General features: G+C 41.3%; 1 protein-coding gene across 5 annotated transcripts in view; it reads right to left on the bottom strand.

The window, feature by feature from the left end:
• Positions 1–10,485: 10,485 nt before the first annotated feature.
• Positions 10,486–27,198, bottom strand: part of SLC22A15 (solute carrier family 22 member 15) — a 64,359-nt gene continuing 47,646 nt past the window's right edge. For 3 of the 5 annotated variants that reach the window (XM_044452452.1, XM_044452455.1, XM_044452454.1), the window contains exons 9-12: positions 26,686–26,806; positions 22,533–22,605; positions 13,291–13,479; positions 10,486–11,983 (exon numbers count right to left, since the gene is read on the bottom strand). In XM_044452452.1, coding sequence (XP_044308387.1) covers positions 11,900–11,983; positions 13,291–13,479; positions 22,533–22,605; positions 26,686–26,806 — 467 coding nt within the window. In that variant the 3' untranslated portion in view covers positions 10,486–11,899. Of the gene's footprint in view, positions 11,984–13,111; positions 13,250–13,290; positions 13,480–22,532; positions 22,606–26,685; positions 26,807–27,198 lie in introns of all 5 variants that reach the window. The other 2 variants (XM_044452453.1, XM_044452456.1) reach the window with 2 other exon arrangements.

The raw sequence follows: 27,198 nt of genomic DNA, 5'->3' as shown, positions 1-27,198 counted from the left end.
GTAGGAATGCTGTGGACATAGTATACCTTGACTTCAGCAAGAATTTCAACCAAATGCCCCACAATTTCCTGATTAGCAAGCTAGCTAAAATTGGGCTAGTTCAAACAACTACCAGGAGGAACCACACTTTGGTACAGAATTGGACTCAAAGAACGCACATTAATAGCACCTTTTCAAATTGGGGAGAGGTAACAGATGGGGTATCACAGGGTTGAGTCCTGGGACTAGTATTCTTCAACATTTTTACTAATGACTTTGCCTTTACACAGAGGTGCAAGGTATACTTATCAGATTTGCAGCTGACACAAAATTGGGTGAGATAGTTAATGCTCTGGAAGACAGAAACAACATCCAGAGTTTTGATAAGTTGAAGTGCTGTACTGAAATCAACAGGATGAAATTTGATAGGGAGAAATGGCAAGTTCTGCACCTAATAAAAGGAACCAAATGCATGATTAAAGATTGGGTATACTAGACTGAACAATACTCCAAGTAAGAAGGATCTTGGAATTGTTGATCACAACTTCAATATAATTCTGCAGTGTGATGTGCCTGAAAAAGGGAAAATGCCATTTTGGGCTATATTAATACAAGTATAACTTCCAAATCACCTAATGTATTAGTTCCCCCTCCACCCCAACTCAGCACTAGGTAGGCCTCATCTGGAGTACTGTGTCTAGTTTTGGGCCTCACAGTTTTAAAAAGTTGCAGACAAGCTGGAAAGGGTTCAGAGGAGGGCAACAAGGATGATCCAGATTCTGGAAACACAGCCTTATGAGAAAGGAGTGAAAGAACTGGAAATGTTTAACCTTGAGAAGAGAAGACTGAAGGGAAATATGATAGTACTCTTCAAATACTTGAAAGAGAAATGACAGGATCTTTTCTATAACATCCCAGAGTGAACATGGAAGAACAAGCTCAAATTAAAGGAAGCCAGATTTTGGCTAGATATTATGAAAATTTTCATGACTGCTAGAGCAGAATGGCAATGGAAACAATTACCCAGGGAGGTTGTGGGCTCTCCCACATTGGAGGCATTCAAGATGCAACTGGACAGTCATCTGAGATGGATAGTTTAATCTGGAGTCCTGCACTGAGCAGGGGGTTGGATTTGATGGCCTTCTTGGCTTCTTCCAATTCTATTATTCTTTGATTTTATGGAAATATAAAAGAAAAAAATCCATGGGTTCCTGCCCTAATTATTGAAATGTCTTGGTGGGGGAAATGGAGATAGTAAAGAGTCACACACATGGAGGAAACGTAGGACTGAGTCTGCTAAGGAAAGTTGGCAAAGCAGAACAGAGAGTTGTAAAAGGAACTCTTACAACTGAAAAGTGTACAAAAGTAAGAGAAGTGACAAACATGTAGGAAAGAAATTAACAAAACAAAAAAATGGTATTGGAATAGTCCTTAATTCATTAATGTACTATTATTGTGCCTGATGAATACTCTGTAACAAACAAGGCAAACATGAGTGTATCTCTTACTGCCTTTTCCTTTTACTAAAAGCAGCTTTGGCTCCACCAATTCTTCAGCGCTCAGTTTTCCTTATGGTCCAATTTTCACAGCCATACATTATAACTGGAAAAAACATAGCTTTGACTATACACACTTTTATTGGCAGGGTGATGTCTCTGCTTTTTAGTACGCTATCTAGATTTGCCATAGCTTTCCTCCCCAGGAGCAAGCGTTTTTTAATTTCTTGGCTGCAGTCCCCATCTGTGGTGATCTTGGAGCTCAGGAAAATAAAATCTGTCACTACCTCCATTTCTTCCCCATCTATTTGCTAGGAAGTGAGAGGACCGGATGCCATGATCTTAGTTTTCTTAATGTTGAGTTTTCTTAATTTTGGATGCATACTGTAGGGCAAAAAAGTGAGTTAAACTTACTCAGGTTGCCCAACTGGTAGTTTACCAGTTACCCTAGGAGGCAATATTGGGTTCCACCATCATATCTGATGTCATAATGGGCTTCATTCCAAACTGAACCCTACAACTGCTGTACACATAATGGTACTACACCACTGTGGAAGGGCACAGTTCATGTTTTGGATGCAAAAGGTTCCAGGTTTAATCCCTTAAACTCCAAGTTGTACTGGGGGCTGGGGGAAGAATCCTGTTTGATTCCCTGGAGAGTTGCTGCCACTGTAGACCATACCAAGCTAGATCAAGTTAGCTTGGTAAGACAACTTCCTATTGGAAGTTCATATGGAATATGTCTGCAGAAAAGTGAAATGGTGTGTTGAAGACAGCTGCCACCGAAGTTGTCTTGCAGCATATACATCCTATAAGATCGTCCTGGAAACATGTTGGGCTTAAAGAAAGAGGTTTCCTTTTGGCTGCTTTCTTTTCTTGTCAGGACAAAATGAGTGAAAGCTCTGCCATGTTATGGCTGCTGTAAGCGTACACTGTAATAATAGTTTCAGGCTTCTTAAGGTGGAATCCTGATCTGATCAGGAAACCACGTAGAAAGTTTTGCTCCTCACAGAAAGCTTAGATATGTGAACATGTTCCTGTCCTGAAGCTTCTTCCAACCCTGTTAACTCTCATGTGCTTCTAGTAAACTGCCTACATGATCCTCCCATCCCTGAAACTGTGTACATAACTGACAGGTTATAAAAGCATCCTGTGTGGACTCTATCTTTGCAGTTCACTCAAGGGCTACCTACATGCTGCATGTATTTTTTTCCTGTATGTCTGAATAAACTGTGATGTTCTTTTGATTGTATACTCCCAGGGTACCTGCATTCACCATTTCTTAACATCTCCCATAACATTTTCCCTTTTTGTTTGTACATTTGCATTTTGTTCTCCCTTCAAAGTGTCATACAGGAATTTATCTCATCTTTGTGCTGCAGCTCAGAGAACAGATTCCCCAGAGATACCTCATTCACTTGCCTTTAAAAAAAACAAAAAACAAGATATTGTCAGAAAATTTGAATACGGTACTTCAGACAATGCCTCTGAACAGTCAATGTCCACCTTACTCCAATATCTTGCTATTTTGAAATAGCCAGTGTGGTGTAGTGCTTAAGATTAAGGGACTGGGACTCAGAAGATATGGTTTCTAGTCCCTGCTCTAGTTCCCATGGAGCTAGCTGGGTGACTTTGGGACAGTCACAGACTCTCAACGCAATGTACTTCACAGGGTTGTTGTTATGAGGATAAGAGTGAGAGGAGAATTATGTAAGCTACCTTGACTTCCTTGAATGCAAAAAGGGCAGGATATAAATATAATAAATATTATAATCCTTTAAAGTTATTTTTTGTTAGGCTACTGAATTTTGAGCCCAAGGGATGACATTAACCTTCAGTTTCAGTTTTCTGCCACAGGTTTCCAGACAATACATTCAGTAACAGAAAGTCATGTGCTTTTCAGTTGGTATTACAGCGTGGTTGGTTGATTCTATACCAGTCTTGTCCTTAGGGGAGAAAGGAATAATTCCAATGAGGGTCCTTTGACAGTCTGAAAGACAGGAGAGGTGCAGCTTTTAGCACTGATAGTTTCTATGTAATGTGTTATATTGCATGGGTTCTACCTAAAGAAAAACAAAAGTGTTACTAGGGTTCGACAGGTAGTAGATGAACTTTCCCAGAGTTCAAAAGACAGCATAATTTCCTGGAGCCATGTCTAGCCTTTAGGACCTTCACCTAGTTAGGAAGAACACAAGAAATAATGGCCTTGGAACTGCCTTTCTCGGTCATTCTGTACATGAGGCTGCTATTCATCTGGGAATGAGACTGTTTGCTTTGTGGAAGCAGCTTCATCCCTCCCCTGTCTCCCAGGAAAGGTGCAGGGTAGAGATGGTGTGTACTGACAGCTTCTGAAACAGAGGGAGAGAAGAAATGTATAAAATCTGTTGCAAGAGACATCACCCTTCATTCTTGGCCTGGAGAGAGAAATTAATGCATTACTTGCATAGACAACTTTGGAAGCCCAACCTAGGAGGATCCTCTGGCTTATTTGGGGAAATAATATGGCTACAGATAAGGGGAGTATAAACTTCCTACACTTGTTTGTATCTGTATCCACATTTCATCATGGTTTTTAATAAACTGTGTATCATCTTTGACCCAGGTGGCTTTGCTTTTTCCTGAGTATTGTTAAACCTAAAGTGAGGTGCCTTGGCTGGACCAGGTCTCATGGGTTAAAACATGTGTCCTCTCAGAGACCTTGCACTTCCTTATATAATGTAAATGAAATATGCTTGACCTGGCTGTTTGGAGGCTATGCTGTGGATTGTTTTGTTTTTTAATGATTGGCTTGGTCATGGGATAGATGTTTGGAAACAGAAGCTTTGCACTGCTGATGCTGATTCATGATGACAGCAAAAAAGGCCAAATCATACTATTTCTTCATTGCTGCGCATCCTATTAAATCAATATCTGTCAACTCCATCAGTTGCTACAGCTGCTGCTTTTTCACACACACACACACACACACACGTGCACGCATGCAGGATGCCATACAGATTTTACTGCCATGGTGTCAGTAACTGTGTAAGTTATCTTCTTGGGTGGTGGTGGAGAATCTTTTGAGAAAGGCCTAGAGGCTTTGCAACCACTTTGGAAGATGCAACATTGAACTGCAGGCACAATGACAAAGTTGAGTGAGATCATGAACTTAAACACAAAGGGCAGAGTTTAATGGTGCTAGCTCCACGCAAGAACATTCAGTGGGTTCATCCCTCAATGAGGCTACCTTCCCACTATTATTACTTCTCATTCTCCTCATCTCTGCTACTACTTGCTTGTAAGTAGTTGCTTGCTTACTTGAAAGTAAAAGAGCCATGGAATGAGCAGGCAATGGCACCTCATGTGGTCTGGGCAAGAATTCTGATTGTTATTCTTTTGATGGAATAGAGTGACTACATTCTTTTGAGATTTAGGAAGCCCTAATTAAATAAAAGTGTCCTGCGACAGTTATCTGCACTCCTCTAATCCCCCACTTCAATTACTGCAATATATTGTTCTATTGTATGTCAATGTATTTTATTGTGTTGTAAGCCGCCCCGAGGTTTCGGCAAGGGGCGGCACAGAAATGTTATAATAATAATAATAATAATAATAATAATAATAATAATAATAATGATATTGTACATGGTGCTGAATTTGAAAAAGGTCCAGAAATGTAGGTTAGTCCAAAATAAGATTGCTGAGTTTAGCCAGTATGATCGTAATATGACAGCAGCATTGCTAAACACTTAAAAGATGTGGGCTCAGGCTTATAAAACACAAATCTACAAAAATACAGATATACTGATTTATATCTATCTGTAGAAATTTGGAAGCTACAATGATTGGTTTAAATTTCTCAGAGGGCAAAAACAGTAAATGAAACTATTTTCAGCACAGCTTGTTGTGATGTGTGGGTTCAGCCAATATCTATAATTTAGAGGAGAGATAATGAAATCTTGAGTTAAACATATGTTGCATTAAACTACACTGGTGTGCTACACTTTTGTATTTAGTGGACTTTTACTGTACAAAATGCATTAAAAATATCTGGACTCAATGAAGTGAAAACTGAAAGCCCTGCAAAACCTATGTTACAGATAATAATTGCCTTGTTACATGGACCTCTAGGTACTATGAATCTGAAAGGGAGACCAGGCATATCTTAAAAGAATTTTCAGCACCCTGAAATGATAGTTCTTTGGGTTGCTTGAAAAGTACATGATAGTTAACCAATTTTGCATACTAATTTGGTATTTTATGGTAAATGTTAGCACACTTGTTTGCAGACTGGAAAGAATGCTAATAAGCAGACCAATGAAGAGACTGGGAGGCACATCATGGATTGTACAAACAACCGTGAGCCTCTGATCGAATGTATGGCTACTTGATGATCAATTAAGAAAATGAGTAGCCATATGAAAACATTTGTGATTGTTGTAAGTTTTAGGGTGTTACAAATCCTGCAGTAATTTTCAACCTTTCCCTGGATATTTGTAAACTGGTGCAAACCAACAAATTCTTAGCTATTAACAGTAGTGCTAGTCCTTCAATATTCACATTCTACCCAGCTGATGCAGGATCCTGCCAGTGGCAATTTGCAACATATCTAGGGGAAGGTATTGATTCACTTTGACAGTTCTAGCTTCCCAAGTCCTCTGGGATGCTGCCATTCCAAATGGAACTGCTTTCCAGCTTGTCATTACCTACAACATTGGGAAAAAAAATATCCTCTCCAAGAAATCATACCCTGTGCTGGCAGCAGGCAGATGGGTAGATCAGCATAAACCAGGAGCACAATATCACAGGTAACCTTGTTTTTATTGGATGTAAGAGGAAAGAAAAAGGCACAAAGCAATTCAAACACACTGCACACAAATTGTGCAAACCAAAGGCAGTTTACAGCTTAAAACTGAAAATAATTTACCCAATGCAAGCAAATACTTGAAATGCTCAGGCTGCATCCTAAATATATTTATTTGGAAGCTAGGTACTCCACAAATAAAATGACCCTAAATATGTAAGGTAATCATCTTACTGTGTTCAGTAGCATTCTCAGTAGGGAAAGGATTTCCCTTATCTGTTTTGATTCTATTATGTTCTTTTTTTCAGAAACGAAGCCAGATGTATATAAATATCTTTTCAGACTAGAAACACTACTTTCAGAATGAAAACTGGTTTGCAAGCAGGATGCCCCTTATGGTATGCACCTTCACACCATTTCCACCTATGTGAAACAGATTTTGCAGAGTTTTGTATTGTTTCAAAAACCTGTCCAACAGGGGTGAACAGTGGAACAAAGGGTATATACAGCTCACGGGACACAAAGCTTCTCTCAAACCACTTTCAATTGCCTAGTACTGTCAAAAGTTATACAGTCAGATCCAAACTGTCAGTAGATTTAATCAGAACAATGTAGGAATAAAGGAGAGGCACAAGGGAAAAACGCCTGACCCAAGAGCACAATCATCTGAGGAAAAAACACCCTAAAAGGAAATGGAACCAGTATGTAAATTCAGTACATAGGAAGAAGTGAAGACTTCCCATTACAAAACAAGAAGATATAAACAAGTGTGCTTGGACTGACACATTTATGCTAGAAGTGTCATATATGTTCCCTGTATTCAAAATACCCCAAATCCCAAATTAAAAGAATCCTGCATTTACATTTGTTAAAAAAAGCACGCACAGCTTAGTCATTGGAGGAAAAAACTGTATTTTTGCTTTACTTTGAGGATCAGGTACAAGCCATGGAAAGTCATTGTTCCCTGATCTCTATTTGTTTGATATTGCTTGAAGGAGGTAATCTTAGACTCAGACCTCTGTGAACTGAAATTCCAAACAGTAACTATTTCAAGTTATATGCTCAGCTTTCTCACAAACTAAGGAAGAATCGATCGTCTAATGAAAAGTAGCATTAAAAGAAAATGATTCTGCAAAGACAAGGTGGCAAAACAAATGGCTGAGTGAAGTAGCTTTATTTCTAGAAAAACAAATTCAGAGAGGAGAGAGAGGAAGGGAGCGAGAAGGGGACAGAGAGGGTTGGCTCTACTTAGTTTTGGTTCTCACTGTGTGCAGCCCTGGCTCCTGGCATGTGGTTGTTATATTATTCCCCATGTAAGAAGCCTCAAAGGAAAAACAGTGCCACAGTTCTGCTCTATGGCTTTTAAACACACTGTAGAACACTTCAGAATTCTACCCACAATGAAAGGTACATATATGAAGCTTGGGATTCTGTGACCTGAACCTACAATTTCCATGCTTTTTTATATTACACAAATGCAAGGTGGATGAGGAAAGATGACGGACTGGAACCCGTCGGGACATATGGACTGCAGTGGCTTATGGACATTTATGCTCCGCCTCACTACATTAGGAACCAATAATCTGTAATTGTAAGCACTTGGATAGGCAAACTGTATCACACATTAGCAACAGGTTTTAAATATGTGAAGTGGAACAGGAAAATAATCACCCCATCATGGGGCTAGAATTAACTCTTCACTATGAGATTCTAGCTGTGGCAGGAAATGTAGAAGGCAAGCTCATTCACCTGCTGACACGCTTTCTCTCAAAAAAGAAAGTAAATTGACAAAATAGCAGCAACTCATAGTAGTTAATGCACCATTTCTTTAAATGGTTTCAAAATAAAATGTGGTGTATATTAAAGGACATAAAAATGGCAATGCACCTGCTTTCATGGAAATAACGGTCCCATCAAATTTTTATATATACTAATTTGAAATGGCCAGAAATTCCTAAATTAACTTGCCCCTTAGCCTATACTAGACATACTGAACTAAAAATACACAATTATCAGATCAAAGCTTCATTTCCAGGCATTTGATCAAAACAATTTAATCCTCACCTCAAGAGGATGCCCATCACTGGAATTCAAAAGCCAACCAGTTCTACATTTCACTACTGCTTAAACAGTATGTAAATTTTGTACAATAAAATGTTGTACTACTTCTAAAGTTCCGTACTGTCTTTAGATAACAAGTAGTATCAGAGACAATAAAGTGATTATAATTATGAAAAATATTCAGTTTCTCCTAAACGTGTCCTGATGAAGAGTGACTCATAAGTACAATAGGTAGTGCAGCAGCTGACATTGTAACTTATTTAAAGGTATCACCATTCTGAGGGTCTCCTATATCTGTTTTGCATGTACATTCCAACCAGCACAATTTTACAGACACAGGCACACACAAATACACACAATAAAGTCACATACTAGCTTTGTAGAAACTGAATGGCATTGATAAGCTTTGCAGAAACGTGCAGTCTTTGTTTTAACAGTCCTGTACACATCATGGAGCAGTTACTGAAGTAAGAAAAAAACCTGCTAGACCAGTGGCTCCCAACCTTCTGGGACATGAGGGCTGCATTACAATGCCCAACGCCTAAAGAGGGCCACATCTTAAATCAAAATGTAACAAAATCATAACCTACCAATTTAGATCAAAATAAAGCATTCAGAGGTCAATGCAGAAATGTTGGAGTGCAATCCATTTTGGAACAATATTTTACTATGGAATCTTTTTAGCTAGCTATTCAAGCTTAACTAGTCAGTGTGAGTTTTGTGGCTGTTTCCTGTTAGCCAGGGCATTAATGTCCAAATAAAGGTTTGTGACAGACACTCTTAAAAAGTCATGCAAATGCTCATCTGTAAGTCTTGACCTACACTTGAATTTCACAATTTTCATCTTGGAAAAAGTTTGCTCACAGATGTATACAATGCTAAAGACTGAACATGCCTGCAGCAAATCTTGTTAGGTTGATAAATATATCAGGTAGACCACAACAGAAATCTAACAGCCTATTTTCTTTGTAAAAGTCTCTGAGATGATCAGTGGTTTGCAAATCAATTGGTTCCATCTGAAAAAAAAAGTTACTTGCATTTTCTGGTGCTACTCCAAATGGATTCTGAAACTTTCCATGTTTATGGCAATCAGTGAATCTGTTCTGGAATTCCACCTGCAATAGGTTCAGTGCTCTGATGTGTCTTTCAACACAGAATCGTAAATTCTGGTCCTTCTCAAATTTTAGATCATTTCAGTATGAGACGTTTGAAAAACTTTCACTACTTCACAAAAAGGTTTAGGTTTGCTTCAACAGCTTTCAGTTCAGAATACCTGTCACACACAAGCTTTCCTTTTCCCTGCAACTTTAGATTCAATGTGTTCAAATGTTCTGTGATAACAGTTTAAAAAGTCAAATCAAAAATCCATCCCAGGTCAGAAGGTACTTCTTGACCTTTTCCTTTCCCCTTGAGAATGACATCAATTTCATGATGAAGGCTAAAAAAACAGTGGAGGACTTTGCCTCTGCTAAACCGACTTCTGCATTGTACATCTCCATATTCTGTATCTATCTCTGAGAGAAAATTTTGAAACTGACAATGATGTAATTAATGCTGGATACAAGAATACACATCACACTTTCCCACTGAAGAAATTTACTACACAAGTAAGATGATGCATTGAAATTGCATGGGAAGTATACCATTTAATTTCAGTATCTCTTCATTGATTCTTCAACTACATCTGATTTACTTCCCACCATATTTCTTCCACCACTAGTTGTGATGCTTTTCAATTTATCCCAACTCAGACCAGGATTTTTTACTGATTCATACACCTTCAAGAATGTTTTCTGCAATTGTTGCACCTTTCAAATTCTTCTGTAATTCTGAAGTTGGAATCTATTCTCCTGAGAAATATTAGTAGTTGAGCAGTGTCTATGTCATTGCTCACATCTAATGTGAAAGGGAAAAAAAATCAAAACTTGTTGCCTTAATAATTAGTGACATGTGCCATCTGCTTTATCTTCCTTCCATACATAGCCTTCAACGTGGTAATGCATGGAGAGGGAGAGGGAAAAAGCTGAGTGATACGGGTACCTGAGCTCTGCTGACTAGCAAAGCACCCAGAATGGTCAAAATGCTATTATGGAGGATAAGACCAAGAGGGGGCTGACAGGAGGAACCATGGAGACCAGAAGAGACCGTGTTGCTGTTGTGGTTTGCGTGAGTAAGGGACAGGAAAGACAGCAGTGGATGGCGCTGTCTGAGGCAGGGAGAAGAGTGTGGGTCTGAGGGAAAATGCCTTGAGGGTGATACCAGTGGACAAGCCTGTTGGAGGGCCACAAAGAAAGTTTAGGGGTCCCAGGTTGGGGACCCCTATGCTGGACCATGTCTACCAACCTCCTGCTATTGTTACACACTTTTGTATTTAAGTGCAGAGCTTAATTAGAAACAGATGTTATCTGATGATTCCAATAATTGGACAGCAACATATTGCATCCAGGTGTGTGTGTGTTATAGAGCTAGATGCAAGCAGTTACCCACCAACTTGAGAGCAGTGAGAGCCCTTGCAACTGGCAGGTTCTGTACCACCATGTTTTCTTGCATTTTGATCACGGTTGTGCCTGTGGAACTGGAAATTTTTTCAGGATTTCCCATAGAAGACACGGAACCACATGGATTATAGCGCTAATATAACTCCTCCACTCTCCGGGGGGAGGAAATGTCTGCTGCTACTTACATCCATATGCTTTTTTGGGGAGCAGAGGAGTTCTTTGTAAACATGAGACATCAACAGTAAAGAATCAGGCAAAGAGAGGGAGCTTGAATCCAACTTAGCACTTGTTAGACTCCCATGTAAATTTACCAGTAAGACAGTACCACTTCTTTCCCTTTTGTAAAAAAAGGAATAGTTCAAAGCAGAGCAGGGAGAAGTGAGACACAGTAAATACAGGGAAGAAATATTAAACATGAGAACTTAGTAGGTTAATGGAGATTATGGTTCTTGCATTAATGTGGTACCTTTGGTAAGAATTAAACTAAAATTTGTAAAATAAGATTTTATGGGTCTCTAATCTCTGCAGTATCACTGCATTTCGTGGAATAATGCTTTGTCCACTGATTCTGAAGTCCCGAAATTAAAATTCCACAATGTAGAACCAGCAGGAACTGAATTCACAGCACAAATGTCTTGTCTTGCAGTATTTCATATTTGTTCCTATCAAATTGTTAATAATGTCCATCCATAGTCAAGCTTCACCAGGATAAAATAAACTGTAAGCTTAACAAATACACTACTCTCAGTTTACAAATAAATGCCATATTTGAAGAAGAAAAAACAACCACGGGCAGAAGAGATCTTACTACACAATGGATTCATTGGAGGATACATATCCAGTGTTCCTTTACCTATGGCTCACAAATGACTTGCTTGCCTCAAAATAAGGAATGACTCTTATATGCCAGGACAGTCAGCAGCGACAAATTTTCATTCCATTGCAAAAGTTCTGAAAATTTTACTCCTAAGAGCAGGCATAATAGTATATTTATATTGCCCAATTATTGTTCCTGGCTTCTTGTAGTTTCAACAGTTAAAGTTGACTGGATAATTCAAAGATGACATAATATTTAGCATCCATCACTTAATCATTTGAGTTTCTTCATCGGCATCATAGAATTCTTCATCCTCACTTCCACTTCCAGCTGAACTGTCTTGCTCAGACTAAAAGGAAAATGAAATTCTGATGACACAGATAACTTAATAACTTTTAGATACAATTTGGACAATGACTAAACTCAGCATTACAGGACTTTTCACCAAGCTATGGATGGAAAGTAGAAAACAAAGATGGCCTTTGAAAGGCCATTATATCCCAGCTACGGTCTTCCAACAATAATATGGGTATAATAATGAGACTTAAATCACAAGGCTGTAGTAAGCATTACTGTCACTATTAATGTGAGCTGCTTCTAAAAATCTGTAACAAGCTGCAAAAAATGTCATTGCTATTATGAGAAATGAAACAGTCTGGTCAAGCTACAGTAAGTTTACATTTGTGATTCCGATTATAATTGAGCCATATAGTTTGTGACATGTTCAGGGATACAGTGTCATGACTTTCACAGTGCTGGATTAGTTATTCTTTTCTGCTCCCTTAGTAATCTTTCTGTACACCTAAGCCTAGGAGGATAGGCACTCAACCCACACAGTGCCAATGGCTTTCCCCTTCCTACCAGCATTTCTACAGCTATGACAACCAGCAAGGTGACAACGAATCCTGCTGCCACTCACTTTCACTGACATGGCAATCTGGGCTCAACCTCCTTGTTCCTGGTTATGGGGACAGAGGAAGGAGAGAGTCAATCTGCTTCTGGAAGGGGACCTATTCAGAACCAGATTGGGGAGTTCTTCTGAGAAACAAAAGATACCATTTAGCCAGCCTGCTAAAGTAGTGTTTCTGCAGAATGGTGATGCCTTTTCTTGCAATAGATTCCATTTTCACCAGTCTAGTCCTAGTATTGAGAGTGTCTTGGTAATTTCCCACAACCAAAGATTCTTTTGGAAGATGGGGATAGGAGGTAAGTGAAAGGAGTATGGCTTCTCTGTTTCTAAAGAAAAAGGGAGCATGCCCCTGTATAAAGCTGAGTGCCACTGAGAAACTCTGCCTATCTGCTAAAGAAGAGGTAGTTGATTCAGGAGCTGCCTACTCTGAAATTTCATCAGTTAGGTTCTGCCTTCTGATTGATGGGTGGATGTCAAGTTTTCCTGCTGCTACCTGGGAAAACTGAGGTGTCAAACTTCACACAGGGGAAAAAATGAAGAGAAAATTAAATGATAATTTTTTCTAACCATCATTTCAATTAATTCTTCCTAAAGTACTTGCAAAGCCATGAAAAGATCTTTCATCTCTTCTCCTTGGAGCCTATCATCTGATGCTGACATCACACAAGCCCAGAGGAGACAAGGCTTCCTTATACAACCTGACAGCTATAATAACAAGAGGGAGGTGGGGTAAAATACACACATACCCGTGAACGTTCTAATGCTTGTAGTGTCATGGCTTCATCCCCCAACCTCCGATATGAACAAACCTGTAGGTCAGATATTGTCTCCAGCAGTGGACTGTTCAGAGTTTCTGGCAATAACAGAGTGAGAAGGCCAGACAGCAAACTTGCCACTCCAAACACAATATATGGTAGATACCATTGCAAAGATTTCTGTAAAAGTAAAGAACAGATTTAACAAACAAACAGTAATTTTCATATTGATTTCTCAACCTTGCCTACAGTGTTTTTGAACATGCAACTCTTTTCCAGATGTTCTACACTGGCAAAACATATTTTGGCTCAGTTGCAGACTCAGTTGCTGTGGGAATAGCAGCTTTAGGATTTTACCACTTTAGCAGCACTTGCAAGTATGCAATGGGCAAAATTGAAAAGGGCATACCTGAATCCAATAATTTTGGTACTTAATTTAATTAATTAATTCAAACATTTCTATGCCGCCCCCGTCGCAACAAAGCCTCGGAGAGGCTCACAACAAAAACAAAAACAAACAAAATCATATAAAAATTTATACACTAAAAATATTAAAACCCGGTGCATCTCAGCTTAAATTTTTTTTTAAAATCCTCCATAATAAATTAACACTTAAAATAAGTTTTAAATAAAAAGGTCTTAGCCTGGTGCCAAGAAACAAATAACGATGGCGCCAGGCAGACCTCTCTGGGGAGCGCATTCCATAGGTGGGGCGCCACCGCAGAGAAAGTCCTCCTCCGAGTACTCACCCTCCTAATATCATTCACAGAGGGTTCCCGGAGAAGGGCATCTGTTGCTGATCTCAAGGGGCGGGAGGGCATATATGGACACAAGTGTTCCTTTAGATACCCAGGTCCCAAGCCATTGAGGGCTTTATAGGTCATAACCAACACCTTGAATTGGGCCCGGACTTCAATCAGGAGCCAGTGGAGCTGACGGAGAACTGGGGTTATATGAGAACAACACCCAGTCCCCGTCAGCAACCTGGCAGCTCTATTCTGCACCAATTGAAGTATCCAGACCGACTTCAAGGGTAGCCCCACATAGAGCGCGTTGCAGAAATCTAATCTGGAAGTTACCAACGTGTGTGTCACTGTTGCCAGGCAATCGTTCTCCAGGAAGGGACGCAGCTGATGGATCAGCCGAAGCTGAAGGAAAGCGCTCCTCGCCACCGCCGTCACCTGGGCTTCTAAAGACAGCTCAGGGTCGAGGAGCATTCCTAAGCTGAGAACCCTGTCCCTCAGAGGGAGTGCAACCCCATTCAGGACAAGGCCCAAGTCCCCCATCCCGAGTCCCGAACCACCCACCAACAGGACCTCCGTCTTGTCTGGACTGAGCTTCAGTTTATTGGCCCTCCTCCAGCCCATTACCTCGGCCAGGCACCAGTTCAGCACAGCCACTGCCTCACCTGGATTGGTGGAAAACGAGAGGTAGAGCTGGGTATCATCAGCGTACTGATGATTCCGCAGCCCATACCTCCTGATGACCTCTCCCAGCGGTTTCATGTAGATGTTGAATAGCAAGGGGGACAAAATGGACCCCTGCGGAATTCCATGGCATAACTGCCATGGCTCAGAGCCATAGTCCCCCAGCACCACCTTCTGAAATCGGCCGTTGAGATAGGAGCGGAACCACCGCCACGCAGTGCCTCCAACTCCCAATCCTGCCAGCTTATTCAGAAGGATACCATGGTTGATGGTATCAAAAGCCGCTGAGAGGTCCAGGGGAACCAACAGGGACGCACTCCCTGTCTCTCTCCCTGCACAGGTCATCGTACAGGGCGACCAAGGCAGATTCAGTGCCATACCCGGGTCTGAAGCCGGACTGAAATGGGTCCAGATAATCAGTTTCATCCAAGAATGCTTGGAGTTGCCCGCCACCACCCGCTCTAGCACCTTGCCCAGGAACGGGATGTTGGCCACCGGTCTATAATTGATGGCCACCTCTGGATCCAGGCGTTGACCACCTCCAGGATCCAGAGGTGGCCATCAATTATAAGGACGGTACCCGACCGTCTCTTAAAGAGGCGTTGACCACCTCCAGGATCCAGGTGCCAATCCCATCCTTGGCTTTCTTAAGTAGCCAGGATGGGCATGGGTGTAGTAAGCAGGTGGCAGGACGTACTTGTCCAAGCACCTTGTCCACATCATCAGGCCGCAACAACTGAAATTCATCCATTAATTGCGGACTCGACGGTGTCGTTGGCATCTCCTCAGTAGAATCTGGTTCAATAGTAGAGTCAAGCTCGTGACAATCTGAGCGATTTTCTCCCTGAAATGCCTGGCAAAGTCGTCACAGCGGGTCTTTGAGGGTGGTATGAGATCTTTCTTTGGGCCTGGATGTATCAGCCCTTGCACCACTCGAAAGAGCTCTGCCGGACGGCATTGTGAGGAGGCAATAGAAGCGGAGAAGAATTTCTTCTTCGCCATTCTCACCGCCACAGCATAGGTCCGATAATGGGCTCTCAAGTGTGTTCGGTCAGATTCACCCAGTGATCTCCTCCACCTACGCTCTAGATGTCTCCCAACCTGCTTCATTGCCCGTAATTCAGGTGTATACCAAGGAGATGAACGGGCTCTGTCAGGTGGGAGAGGATGCTTGGGAGCAATCGTGTCAATAGCCCTGGTCATCTCCCCATTCCACAGTTCAACCAGGGCATCGACAGGAGCACCAGCCTTGACAACCGGAAAATCTCCCAGAGCTTTCAGGAATCCATCAGGATCCATCCAGCTCCGGGGGCGGACCAATACAATCGGGTCCGCACCGTTACAGAGGGAAAGGCCACTCTCGAGCTCAAACCTTATGAGGAAGTGATCTGACCATGACAAGGGCGTCAAGCTTAAATTCCTCACCCTCAGGTCACCCTCTTCCTGCCCAGTTGAGAAAACCAGGTCCAGAGTGTGTCCACGTTCATGGGTCAGGCCAATGACGTGTTGAGACAGCCCCATGGCCACCATGGAGGCCATGAAGTCCTGAGCCGCCCTGGTTAGAACCGTCTCAGCATGGAGATTGAAGTCCCCCAGGACCAACATCCTGGGAGTCCTCAACACCAGGTCCGAGACGATCTCCGTCAGCTCAGGCAGGGAGTCTGTTGGGCAGAAGGGTGCACCAACAGAATCCCCAATCTGTCTCGGTCACCCAACACCAAGTGGAGGCACTCCAGCCCCAGCCTCGAGAGGACAGGAAGCCCCACAAGGGAGACAGAAGCTCGATAAACCAGAGCGACCCCCCCTCCCCTCCCCTCCAGGCGTGGTCGGTGCTGGACCAGGTACCTGGGCAGGCACAGTTGTGAGAGGGCGACATCCCCCCCCCTCACCCGCCCAGGTCTCTGTGATACAAGCCAGGTCGGCCCTCTCATTCATGATCAAATCATGGATGAGTGTTGCCTTATTTTGGACCAACCTGGCATTAAGCAACAGCACCGACAGGCCCGGGGGGGCAGCTGACAAGTCTACCTGGAACCTGCCGGTTGGGGGAATAACCAGAAAGAGGGACAGGTGTTAACCATCTGTCCCTCCTTCTTCTATGCAGACCCATTAGACCCCCAACGCCATAACGTCTATTGCCCATCACCACCCCAATGGTGGCACCCCCACGCTCCCCAGGCAACATCATAGTAAAGCACGAGATGCACCAATTAAAAGCAACCTAAAACCGACAATTAACATTACTAAAAACATCCTACTTAAAACCACTGCTAGCCCACAAACCAACGAAACCAGGGTTCTTAAGATGGAAAAGCCAAAAGATTTTTTTTAAAAAACACCACAAATCTACTTCCTGCTGTGGTTGCATTATTCCAGCTCAAGGAAGGGCCACCAGTGGAAAATGGCTGCACACATCTCTTATAACACCAGCTTTCTTTCTGTTTCCTAGTGTCACTGCACACTCTTCCACTGCTTGAAGCAGGAGAGCACCCACCCTACCCTGCCACACTGTGCTCCTGCGCCTTCTATACCTAGCCCTGACTGCCACATGAGCCAGAGGAGAGGCAGATTTTTAAAGAACCACAGCTGTCAAAGGAAGCTACTGGCACTAGCTTAAAAGCCTGGTTCTGAGGGCATCCTTCCTGAAAGCAAGCTATGACATATGATTTCCTTCCCTGATGCCTGGCTCTGAGGAAGGACCTGGCCAAGCAACCTGACTGAAGAGCTAGTCTGGTCACTTCCTCTGCTAGCCTAGCTCTGCAGAGGGTCTGCTCACCTTTTAGCTAGAGCTAAGAGCTGCCACCCATTTTCTTTTTGGCTTCCAGAGAGCCTGACTGCCCTCTGACTTTTGCTATGAATTCTCATTATGATCCAAAAGGCAGATGACTAAGAGTTGCTGCTCATCCTCTCTTTTGTTTCTCTTTCAAAAAAGAGGGCAGACAGACACTTCAGAGTGGGAGAGTAGTACTAGAGGGGCTTTCCTGAGTACCCACTAGCATCATCAAGCTGACAGCTACTCCAGAGAGCCTGCAGAACTCTGCAGAAAATGTCAAGGTGGGAAAACATCCCCTGAAAGAAGGTGGGTCCTTGTGGCAGAGACGGGTGCAACCTCTGCAATACACCACCCCTCCTATTCTGACACTTGAGGTGGAGGTAGAGATATAAAATTTCTAGGTATTTTGAAGCTTGGGGGAAGGGGGTCCAAAGTAATAGAAAGTTGGGAGGAAAATTGCTTTAGGATAGCCTTCTTTGACCTGGTACCCTCCAGATATTTTGGAAAGTAGGTAGGGAAAAACTTATTTAGGAACATAAAGAATCAGTGTGGTGGTTTGACTGTTGGACTGGGAACCTGGGGTTCTAGGTCAACCTACCCCACAGAGTCGTTGCTCTGAGAATATAAGGAATACAATGAAATGGAGCACTATGCATACAACTTAGAGTCCTTGAAAGAATACAGGTGGGATAATAAAGGTGTAAGTTACCTAGGAAGGCCTCAGCAGTTATAGGCAGCCTATAAATACATGTACAGTGGTCCCTTGGCTCACAAACTTAACCCGTTCCAGGACTCTGGTCATGACCCAAATTGGTCGTGAGCCAAGTTAAATTTCCCCATAATGTTCAATGTAAATAAGGTTAATCCGTGCTGTAACTATTTTTTTTAAATCAGAAAAATGTGAAGCAAAGTGATAAAGAACAACAAAGATTGTGGCCATCTCCCCCCCCACCCCAACACCCAAGCAGGACTGCGGCCATCTCCTTGCCCCCCCCAGCACGACCACAATTGCGCCCATCATCCCTGGACACACCCGTCAACCTGGCGCACTGTGAGGGGAAAGACAGGCAGGAATGCGGGCGCACTTGGAGGGGGGAGAGACAGGTGGGAACACGGGCACGCTGGAGCAGGAAACGGGTGGGAATGCAGGCGCACTGCGGGGGGGGGAGATGGGCGTGCTTGGAGGGGAGACGGGCACGATCGTGCTGTGGGGGAGGAGAGATGGCCGAGATTGCGGTTGCGCTCATGCAGGAAACACGGGCGCAATCTCAGCCATCTCCTCCCTGCCCCCAGCATGATTGTGGCCATCTCCCCACTCGGGTGGGGCGGGGGGGAGACGGCCGCAATCACGGTCACCACCCAATGAGGAGTTTGCGACCTGAACCAAAATTTTTATGAAATTTTTGTTCATAACCCAATTTGGTTGTGAACTGAGGTGTTTGTGAGCTGAGGTACCACTGTATAGCTATATATATATATGCAATTAGTTATGTAATAATAAAGGAACATTTACGATTAGCTTGCTCATAAAATTATCACCACTCTTTTAAATGCCTTAAAAGTAAACTCAGTAAATTTCTAATTATCACAGAAGCACAGAATAGTAGTGTTGCAAGGGGCCTACAAGGCCATGACCCCAGTGTTGGACCCAAGGTTACAGAATCCCTGACAGATGGCTATCCAACTGCCTCTTGAATGCCTCCAGTGTGTGAGGGCCCACCAATTCCCTAGCTAATTGGTTCCATTGCTGGACTGTTATAACAGTCAGAAAGCATTTCTTGATGTCTAGCTGGAATCCGGCTTCCTGCAACTTGAGCCCATTATTCCATGTCCTGCATTCTGAGATAATTGAGAAGAGAACCTTTGCAACACTCTTTCAAGTATTTGATAAGTGATAACATCTCTCTCCCCTTCATGGATCACTGTCTTGCCATGGTGAAGGGGCTTGTGTAGTACAACGAAGCTATGAGCTATGCCATGCAGGGCCACCCAAGACGGACAGGTCATACCCGAGAGCTCTGACAAAAGGTGATCCACTGAAGAAGGAAATGGCAACCCCAGTATCCTTGCCATGAAAACCCCATGGACAGTATCAACAGGCAAAGAAATATGATTCTGGAAGATTATCCCCTCAGGTCAGAAGGTGTCCAATGTGCTACTGGGAAAGAGCAGAGGGCTAGTACTAGTAGCGCCAGAAAGAATGAAGCAACAGGGCCAAAGCCAAAGGGACACTCAGTTGCGAATGTATCTGGTGGAGAAAGGAAAGTCCAATGCTGTAAAGATCTATACTCCATAGGAACCTGGAATGTAAGATCTATGAATCAAGGCAAGCTGGATGTGATCAAACTTGAGATGACAAGACTGAACATTGACATCTTGGGAATGAGTGAACTAAAATGGACAGGAATGGGTAGCCATCATACTCAAGAAAAGAGTAGGAAAAGCAGTACTAGGATACAGTCTCCAAAATGACAGAATGATCTCAGTTCGAATCCAAGGCGAACCATTCCACATCACAGTAATCCACATCTATGTCCCAACCACTGATGCCAAAGATGCTGAAGTTGACCAGTTCTATGAAGGCCTACAACACCCTCTAGAAATAACACCAAAAAATGATGTCCATATCATCATGGGGGATTGGAATACTAAAGTAGGAAGCCAAAAGATAACCAGAATAACAGACAATTTTGGCCTTGGAGTACAAAATGAAGCAGGACAAAGACTGGCAGAATTTTGTCAAGAGAACATGCTGGTCATAGCAAACACTCTTTTCCAACAACCCAAGAGATGACTCTACGCATGGACATCACCAGATGGTCAACTCAGAAATCAAATTGATTATGTGCTCTGCAAGCCAAAGATGAAGAAGCTCTATCCAGTCAGTAAAAACAAGACCAGGAGTTGATTTTGGCTTAGATCATGAGCTTCTCGTTGCAAAATTCAGGCTTAAATTGAAGAAAGTAGGGAAAACCACTAGGCCACTCAGGTATGACCTAGATCATATTCTCGATGAATATAGAGTGGATTTAAGGAATTAGATCTCATAGACAGAGTGCTTGAAGAACTATGGACGGAGGTTTGCAACATTGTACAGGAGGTAGCAGCTGAAACAATCCCAAAGAAAAAGAAATGAAAGAAAGTAAAATGGCTGTCTGAGGAAGCTTTACAAATAGCTGAGGAAAAAAGGGAAGCGAAAGGCAAAGGAGAAAGGGAAAGATACACCCAATCGAATGTAGAGTTCCAAAGAATAGCTAGAAGAGATAAGAAGGACTTCTTAAATGAACACTGCAAAGAAATAGAGGGAAACAATAGAATGGGAAAGACTAGATATCTCTTCAGGAAAATTGAAGATATGAAGGGAACGTTTCATGCAAAGATGGGCATGATAAAGGACCAAAATGGCAGGGACCTAACAGAGGCAGAACAGATTAAGAGGCGGTGGCAAGATTACACAGCAGAACTATACAAGAAAGATCTTACTGTCCCTGATAGCCACAATGGGGTGGTCACTGACCTCAAGCCGGACATCCTGGAATGTGAAGTTAAATGGGCCTGAGGAAGTCTTTGCAACAACAAAGCTAATGGAGGACACAGTATAGGATGGTGGAGGACAGAGGAGCCTAGAGGAGTGTCGTCCATGGGGACATGATGGGTCAGGCACAATTTCGCGACTAAACAAACAAACAAACAAAATCGTATCTCCCCCCCCCCCCCAGTCTCCTCAAGGCTAAACATGCCCAGCTCTTTCATTCTCCCGTTTCCCCTGAATCATGTGTGTTGCCCTGCTCTGAACTTTTTCCTGTTCCTCTGCATCTTTCTTGAAGTGTGGTACCCAGAACTGGACACTCTGTTCAAGATAAGGACTAACTAGTCCTGAAATTATTGTCTGAAAAAACCCCAATGCTTTTGAATTTACCATACTACACATGCTAATTTTATGAGTAAACCACATTACACATAGCACACTTTAGGCTTTTATTTTATGTCTGAACACAGAGAATTTCAGCAAGTAGTCCATAAAATTTCTGAACTATCTCAGAATGCAAAACAAGCAAGAAGAGCTGAAAACACATGAAAACTTGTATATAGCACCTGCTTGTGTTTGTAATAAAGTTTAGGAAAATCCAGAGCTTAGGAAAATCTGAATAAAAATCTATTAGCTGGGAAAGATTCATTTTAGGAATGGTAAGCAAGCCCATTTAGTTTAAGAACATTTAAGCAATCTCAACCTGTTATTTGAAAAATTACATTTTATTTACTCTTGCAAGTAATTTCTGTTAATGAATACCTATTTTGTCCATTTTGGAAATCTCTCTTTCTTGGCGATGTCAATTGCATGTCCACCCCATATGAAAGAGGCTAATAAGTTTCTTTTAGGCAGAGAGGGTTTAGTCTAGTGGCACCAGTTATAAGTTTTTATAGTTAAGGCAGCATTTTCTAGTGGTGGTGCTAATTTAGAACTTTATTAAGAACTGTAGCCATGAGATCCATAGGGAAGGGAAGACCAGACCCAGACTCTATGACTTCCTGTAACAATGTTGGCCTAACCTATGGTGTTTTTAAGCAATCATATTAGCCTCAGGTGACCAGCCCTCTGAATGACCAATAGATCTTTGCGTTTAGAGTGTTCATGTGTGTTCATGCTCTCTCTCATTCTCATATATACCCCCAGGGCCCTCTCCTGGGCTGGGAAGCCTAGGAGTCTTCAAAGCTGCATCAGCTGACAAATGTACAGTATATGCACAATGCTTCCTCTACGATTGGTAAAATTGGTAAAATTGCAAATTGCAGAGCAAGCTCTCACACCTGACCATTTTAAAAACATTTGAGTTAAGAGATAGAGAATTAATTTCTCCACAATCAACAAACATTCTTTATGACTTTAAGGAAATTGTCAAAAAAAAAAAAAAAAACCACTAACAGCACTTTTTCTTTTACAAGGAAACATTCTGCCAATCCACTATACTTTATCTTGAAGTATTGCAGCTGGGGGTGAGGGTGGGGAGTAGAATAGAAAAATAAAGACAAACCAGAGATGGAACGAAAGGAGCAATGATCCCACCAACTCGGGAAAACATAGAACAGGCTCCCATTCCAACATTCCTGTGAGGAAATAAGACAAAGCAGTTGAATTTTGTGTGAAGGAATTTTCCTTAACCAATCTGGGCTTTGAGTTTCCAGGTTTTTGCATATTTAAACACAAAAAAATTTATACTTGTTATCTCCTATCATGAAAGGATAATTTTTAAAAACACATTAGTATTGAGAATGACCTGACCTAACTGGACAGAGAAACAAACAGTGGAACATATTTTCTAGGAATGCTTTTGTAATGAAAACAGAAACTACATTATCACTTGTTAATTATCCATTGGCTAGAAAGATAGTTGAATTTTCTATTTCTTATTTGCTGACAAGTAAAAATAAGATAGAAATAATACAAATCACTAAATATTTTGTTGCAGCTATTAGCACAAGATAATGATTTACATTTATGTCTTGATAAAAGTGTTGATCTGTGTTGCAGAATAGCAGAATCATAGAATAGTAGAGTTGGAAGGGGCCATGAAGGCCATCAAGTCCAACCGCCTGTTGTTGTAGGACATCATGTTACACCATCCCACTCAAATGGCTGTCCAGTTTTGCCTTGAATGTCTCTAGTATGGGAGAGCCCACCACCTCTCTAGGCAAGCTGGTTCCACTGCCATATTGCTCCGAAAGTGGGGAAGCTTTTCCTGACGTCCAGTATGAATCTGGGTTGTCGCAACTTGAACTGAATATTATGTGTCCTACACTCTGGTATTAGCAAGAAGAGATCTTGACCTTTCTCTTTGTGACAGCCTTTGAGGTACTTAAGGAGGATATCATGTCTCCTCTCAGCCTTCTCTTCTAGAGACTGACCATGCCCAGTTCTCTTAGCCTCTTCTCATGGGGCAGTGTTTCCAAACCCTGGATCATTCTTGTTGCCCTCCTCTGGACCTTTTCTCATTTTCCTGCATCTTTCTTAAACCTTGTTGCCCAGAACTGGGCACAGTATTCCAGGTGAGGTCTGACTAGTGAGGAGTACAGAGGAACTACTACTTCTCGTGAGTACTACCTTCCCCTCCTTTCCCCCAGAACACTACTGTTTTAGGCACCATCTCCACCTTTGCAGAAAAGGGGTGAAGGGAAAAACCATCAGCTCACCCAACTTCAAATATCCACAACCCATTGCCTCTATACCCCTATTATTTTAACCTGTCCTCTAGATATTTTCATTTTTAAAACTTATTTGAATTCTCAATACTATCTTTTCACATATTCAAAATTCCTCTAATATCATATTTAGCCTATTCAGAGTGAATATTCTACCCTATTATAACTTCTTTTATCTTACTTATGAACTCATGCTTATCTTTTAATCTTATATAATAAACCTTACCAAATAATTACCCCCAAACATAAAGTAGAATATAAGTTGTCTTCAGCCTCCTAATATTCTAAATTGGAGAGGGAGACCCTCCCATTGCCCCTTCTCTTTTTCATCCTGGAGATGTTTTTAAATTGCTGCAAGAGCTGTTCCTCCATTTTTGAGAGCCAGGATTGAAGAATCTCTAATAACTGCTCCATCATCCATCTCAATTTCCTTGAAGTGCTCTTCATCTCTCAGGCCCAAATCATGTGACAGTTTTAAACCTTGTTCCAGTGATTCAATTCTATATTTTCCATTATGCCAAAATCTCACATACATTGGATATCCCCAAACATATTTAATATTATTCTTCAACAAAATAATATTGAATGCTTGCAACGGACACCTGAATGAAATAGTCTGGAAGCACAGATCTTGAAACACCTGAATGGGTGCCTCTTTAAACTTTAGCTTACCTGTGTTTTCCCTCAACCTCCTCATCAGCTGTTCCTTATTACAATACTTAAAAAACCTGATCAATACATCTCTCGGAGTTATCTCTAGCTTGGCATTGGGAGCCCACACAATGTATTCTCTCTCTATAGTCTTCTTCCCATTTTTCATCTGGCATCAGTTCCTTAAACCATGCAAGGACATTGCTCCTGAGCTGATTTTCTTCTATTGATGATCATTCTGATATATTTCTCAATTGTAAATTCCTTCTATGTTCTCTATCCTCCAAATCAATCACCTTCTTCTCCAACTCTGTTATTCTTTCAGAATGAGAAATTTATTAGCTTTAGCCAATACCTTTGTTTCTTCAAATTTCTTCTCCAGAACCTTCAATTAATTCATCAGTTCTGTAAAAGCATTCTCATTTTCAATTTTTATCTGATTAATATCCTCAACTGCTGTCTCATCTGTTTCATTTCCTAGAAATTATCTTTTTTTCCCATTCCTTCATACTTGCATCCAAGATCTTCTTAAATCCTTGAAGGGTCTTATCTTCATCCATAATTTCTCAGGTTCCCTCTAGCTTTTCATCACTCTCTGTACGCATTAATCTAGAAGCCCTAGTTAGGCTCAGATCCGATGGTCTTCCTGTTTAATATATCCAACCAGAGTGAGTTTTTCATTGTGGTTGTCTTCGTGGCATCAACGATATAGAACCCAAAAGCCACTATTAAAAAATCAATTAAATTGCTTATTCTTTAAGCTTTATTGCATCAGATTAAAAATCCATTCATTATTATTCCAGCAGATGGAGCTCTGTATCCTTATCCAGTTAGTGAGTTTTATTCCACCAAGTTAGAACCATTATACATCCTTCATACAGCAGAGGGAGCTCTCAGTGGCTTTTTTGTTATGGTTTACTTCTCTCCAGACATAAAAGTTCTCAGCCAATACTCAGGAATGTAAACAATCTTCATTGTTTATAGCTTTTCAACTATCTGTGTGAATCTTTATATTTTACTTATTTCAAAATTCAATTTCACTGAGTACTTTAATCAACTGAAAATGAAGCTTTCACTTTCTCACAAATCACAAGTCAGTCCTGTTGGTATTGTTTACTATATCGTCTTGTACTGGAACTGTGCTGAATCCAATTAAGTTTAACTGCTGAAACTTTTTACAGTTGTAAACCAGTCTCTTTAATTAGCTTAAAGTTTCAAAACTCTTTTTCCCAATTGCTTTCCAGCATGATTTCCATCTTAGTCCAACACAATCACAATCACTCCCCCCACTGAGGCTTTTTCAATGAGAGTTTACACATTGAATTTATTTACAGTCCATAAAACAATACCTTCTTATTAAACTCCTCTTCGGCAGTGGTCTCCTTCTCCGTCAGATCACATCCAGGTTTTTCTTGCTATTTTAAATGAGGCATTGGGAGCTTTCTTTTCAACATCCTCTTGTGGCCATTGACCCGCCCATTCCCCCCAACCCCAATTCCTGGTTTTAAGTTATGTATATGTATGTTTAGTTTTTAATTCATTTCTTTAGGAGTAATTGTGTTCTATATTCTGTTTCATTTATCCTACATATCTTAATATATACTTGATTGTTTGGCTCTGGTAACAGTTATTAATGCATAATAATGTGGAAAGGTCTGTAAAATAAAAATACATGTTTGGCTGCTTCCTTTTAAATCCAGAAGGGGATCTGGGACCTGCTATAAATATTATCCAGTAGACTACTAATACCCAGCAATGAAGAATGTATTTATTTGCATAGAATTACCTAACTTTATCCTCACAAGTATTCTGCAAGGTAAGTTATGCCAAAAATGGCCCAGGTTCATTCAATGAGCTTCAACCCAGATCTCTCCAAATCCAACATTGCATAGGTTGCGTCTGAGGTAACAAGATGTTTGATTCTTTTGGTTGATGGGTAAAAAACTTCTTTATTACCATCTCAATAATACTGCTATTCTGCCTGGGTCTGAATTTAGAATAAAATAACTAGCCATCTGTCATTTCTGCATGGGCTCTAGAATAAACACAGGAAGCCAACATTCAGGTGGATTTAAAACACTGCACATTTCTTGTATGATCTAAATTATTTGGCTAAGAATGAAGTTCTATCTTTAAATTTATACTTTAGAAGGAGTAAAAGCCAAATTCCCATCTGTAAGCCAATGAAGGACAGCAAATCTATTGAGATTTACTGTACCCCACCCTGAAAATGAGATTTATTAAGTTAAAACAGGTTGCTATATCCAAGAAGAAGAAAGGGCAGGTGGTCATATTATATACAACAGAAGTCTGTAGGAAAAAATGCATTTGCCTTACCTTATTACTGTAGGATAAAGTTCTGATGTGTAGATATAAACAATGTTAAATGCTGAACTAATAGTCAGTTTTCCCAGTAAAGACAATGAACGACTGTTCACAATTGCAAATACACCTGTAGCTATTGAAAAAAAATGCAATCTTTATAAAGAGGCTACAGCAAACAAGAGCAACTTCTGTCTTTATTATGGGCTCACACAAGAAGGTTTGATTTCGTCTGCAAATGTAAATCCATCAGCATTTTATAGGTTTGCTTCAATGGTGCTGGGAATTTCTCAGCAAGAGGATCAATTTCCTGGTTGTTTTTTCCCTGAGGTTTGCTTATTCTACAGAATTCCATGTAAGTAAATTAACATTTATTCATGAATGTTATAAACTTGCAGTAGACTTCTAACAGCAAAAAGGAGCTACTGGTTATACTTGCCAATGATTGGCCTAGATCCCACAGAGGTGGTGAATCTGTGATGGGTGGAGGCTTATATAACTGAATGCTTCTACACATAAACACAAACT

This window comes from Varanus komodoensis, unplaced genomic scaffold (genome assembly GCF_004798865.1).
Source record: "Varanus komodoensis strain SLA01 unplaced genomic scaffold, ASM479886v1 scaffold72, whole genome shotgun sequence".
NCBI classification, from domain to species: domain Eukaryota; kingdom Metazoa; phylum Chordata; class Lepidosauria; order Squamata; family Varanidae; genus Varanus; species Varanus komodoensis.
This window is presented reverse-complemented; position numbering and strand designations above follow the sequence as displayed.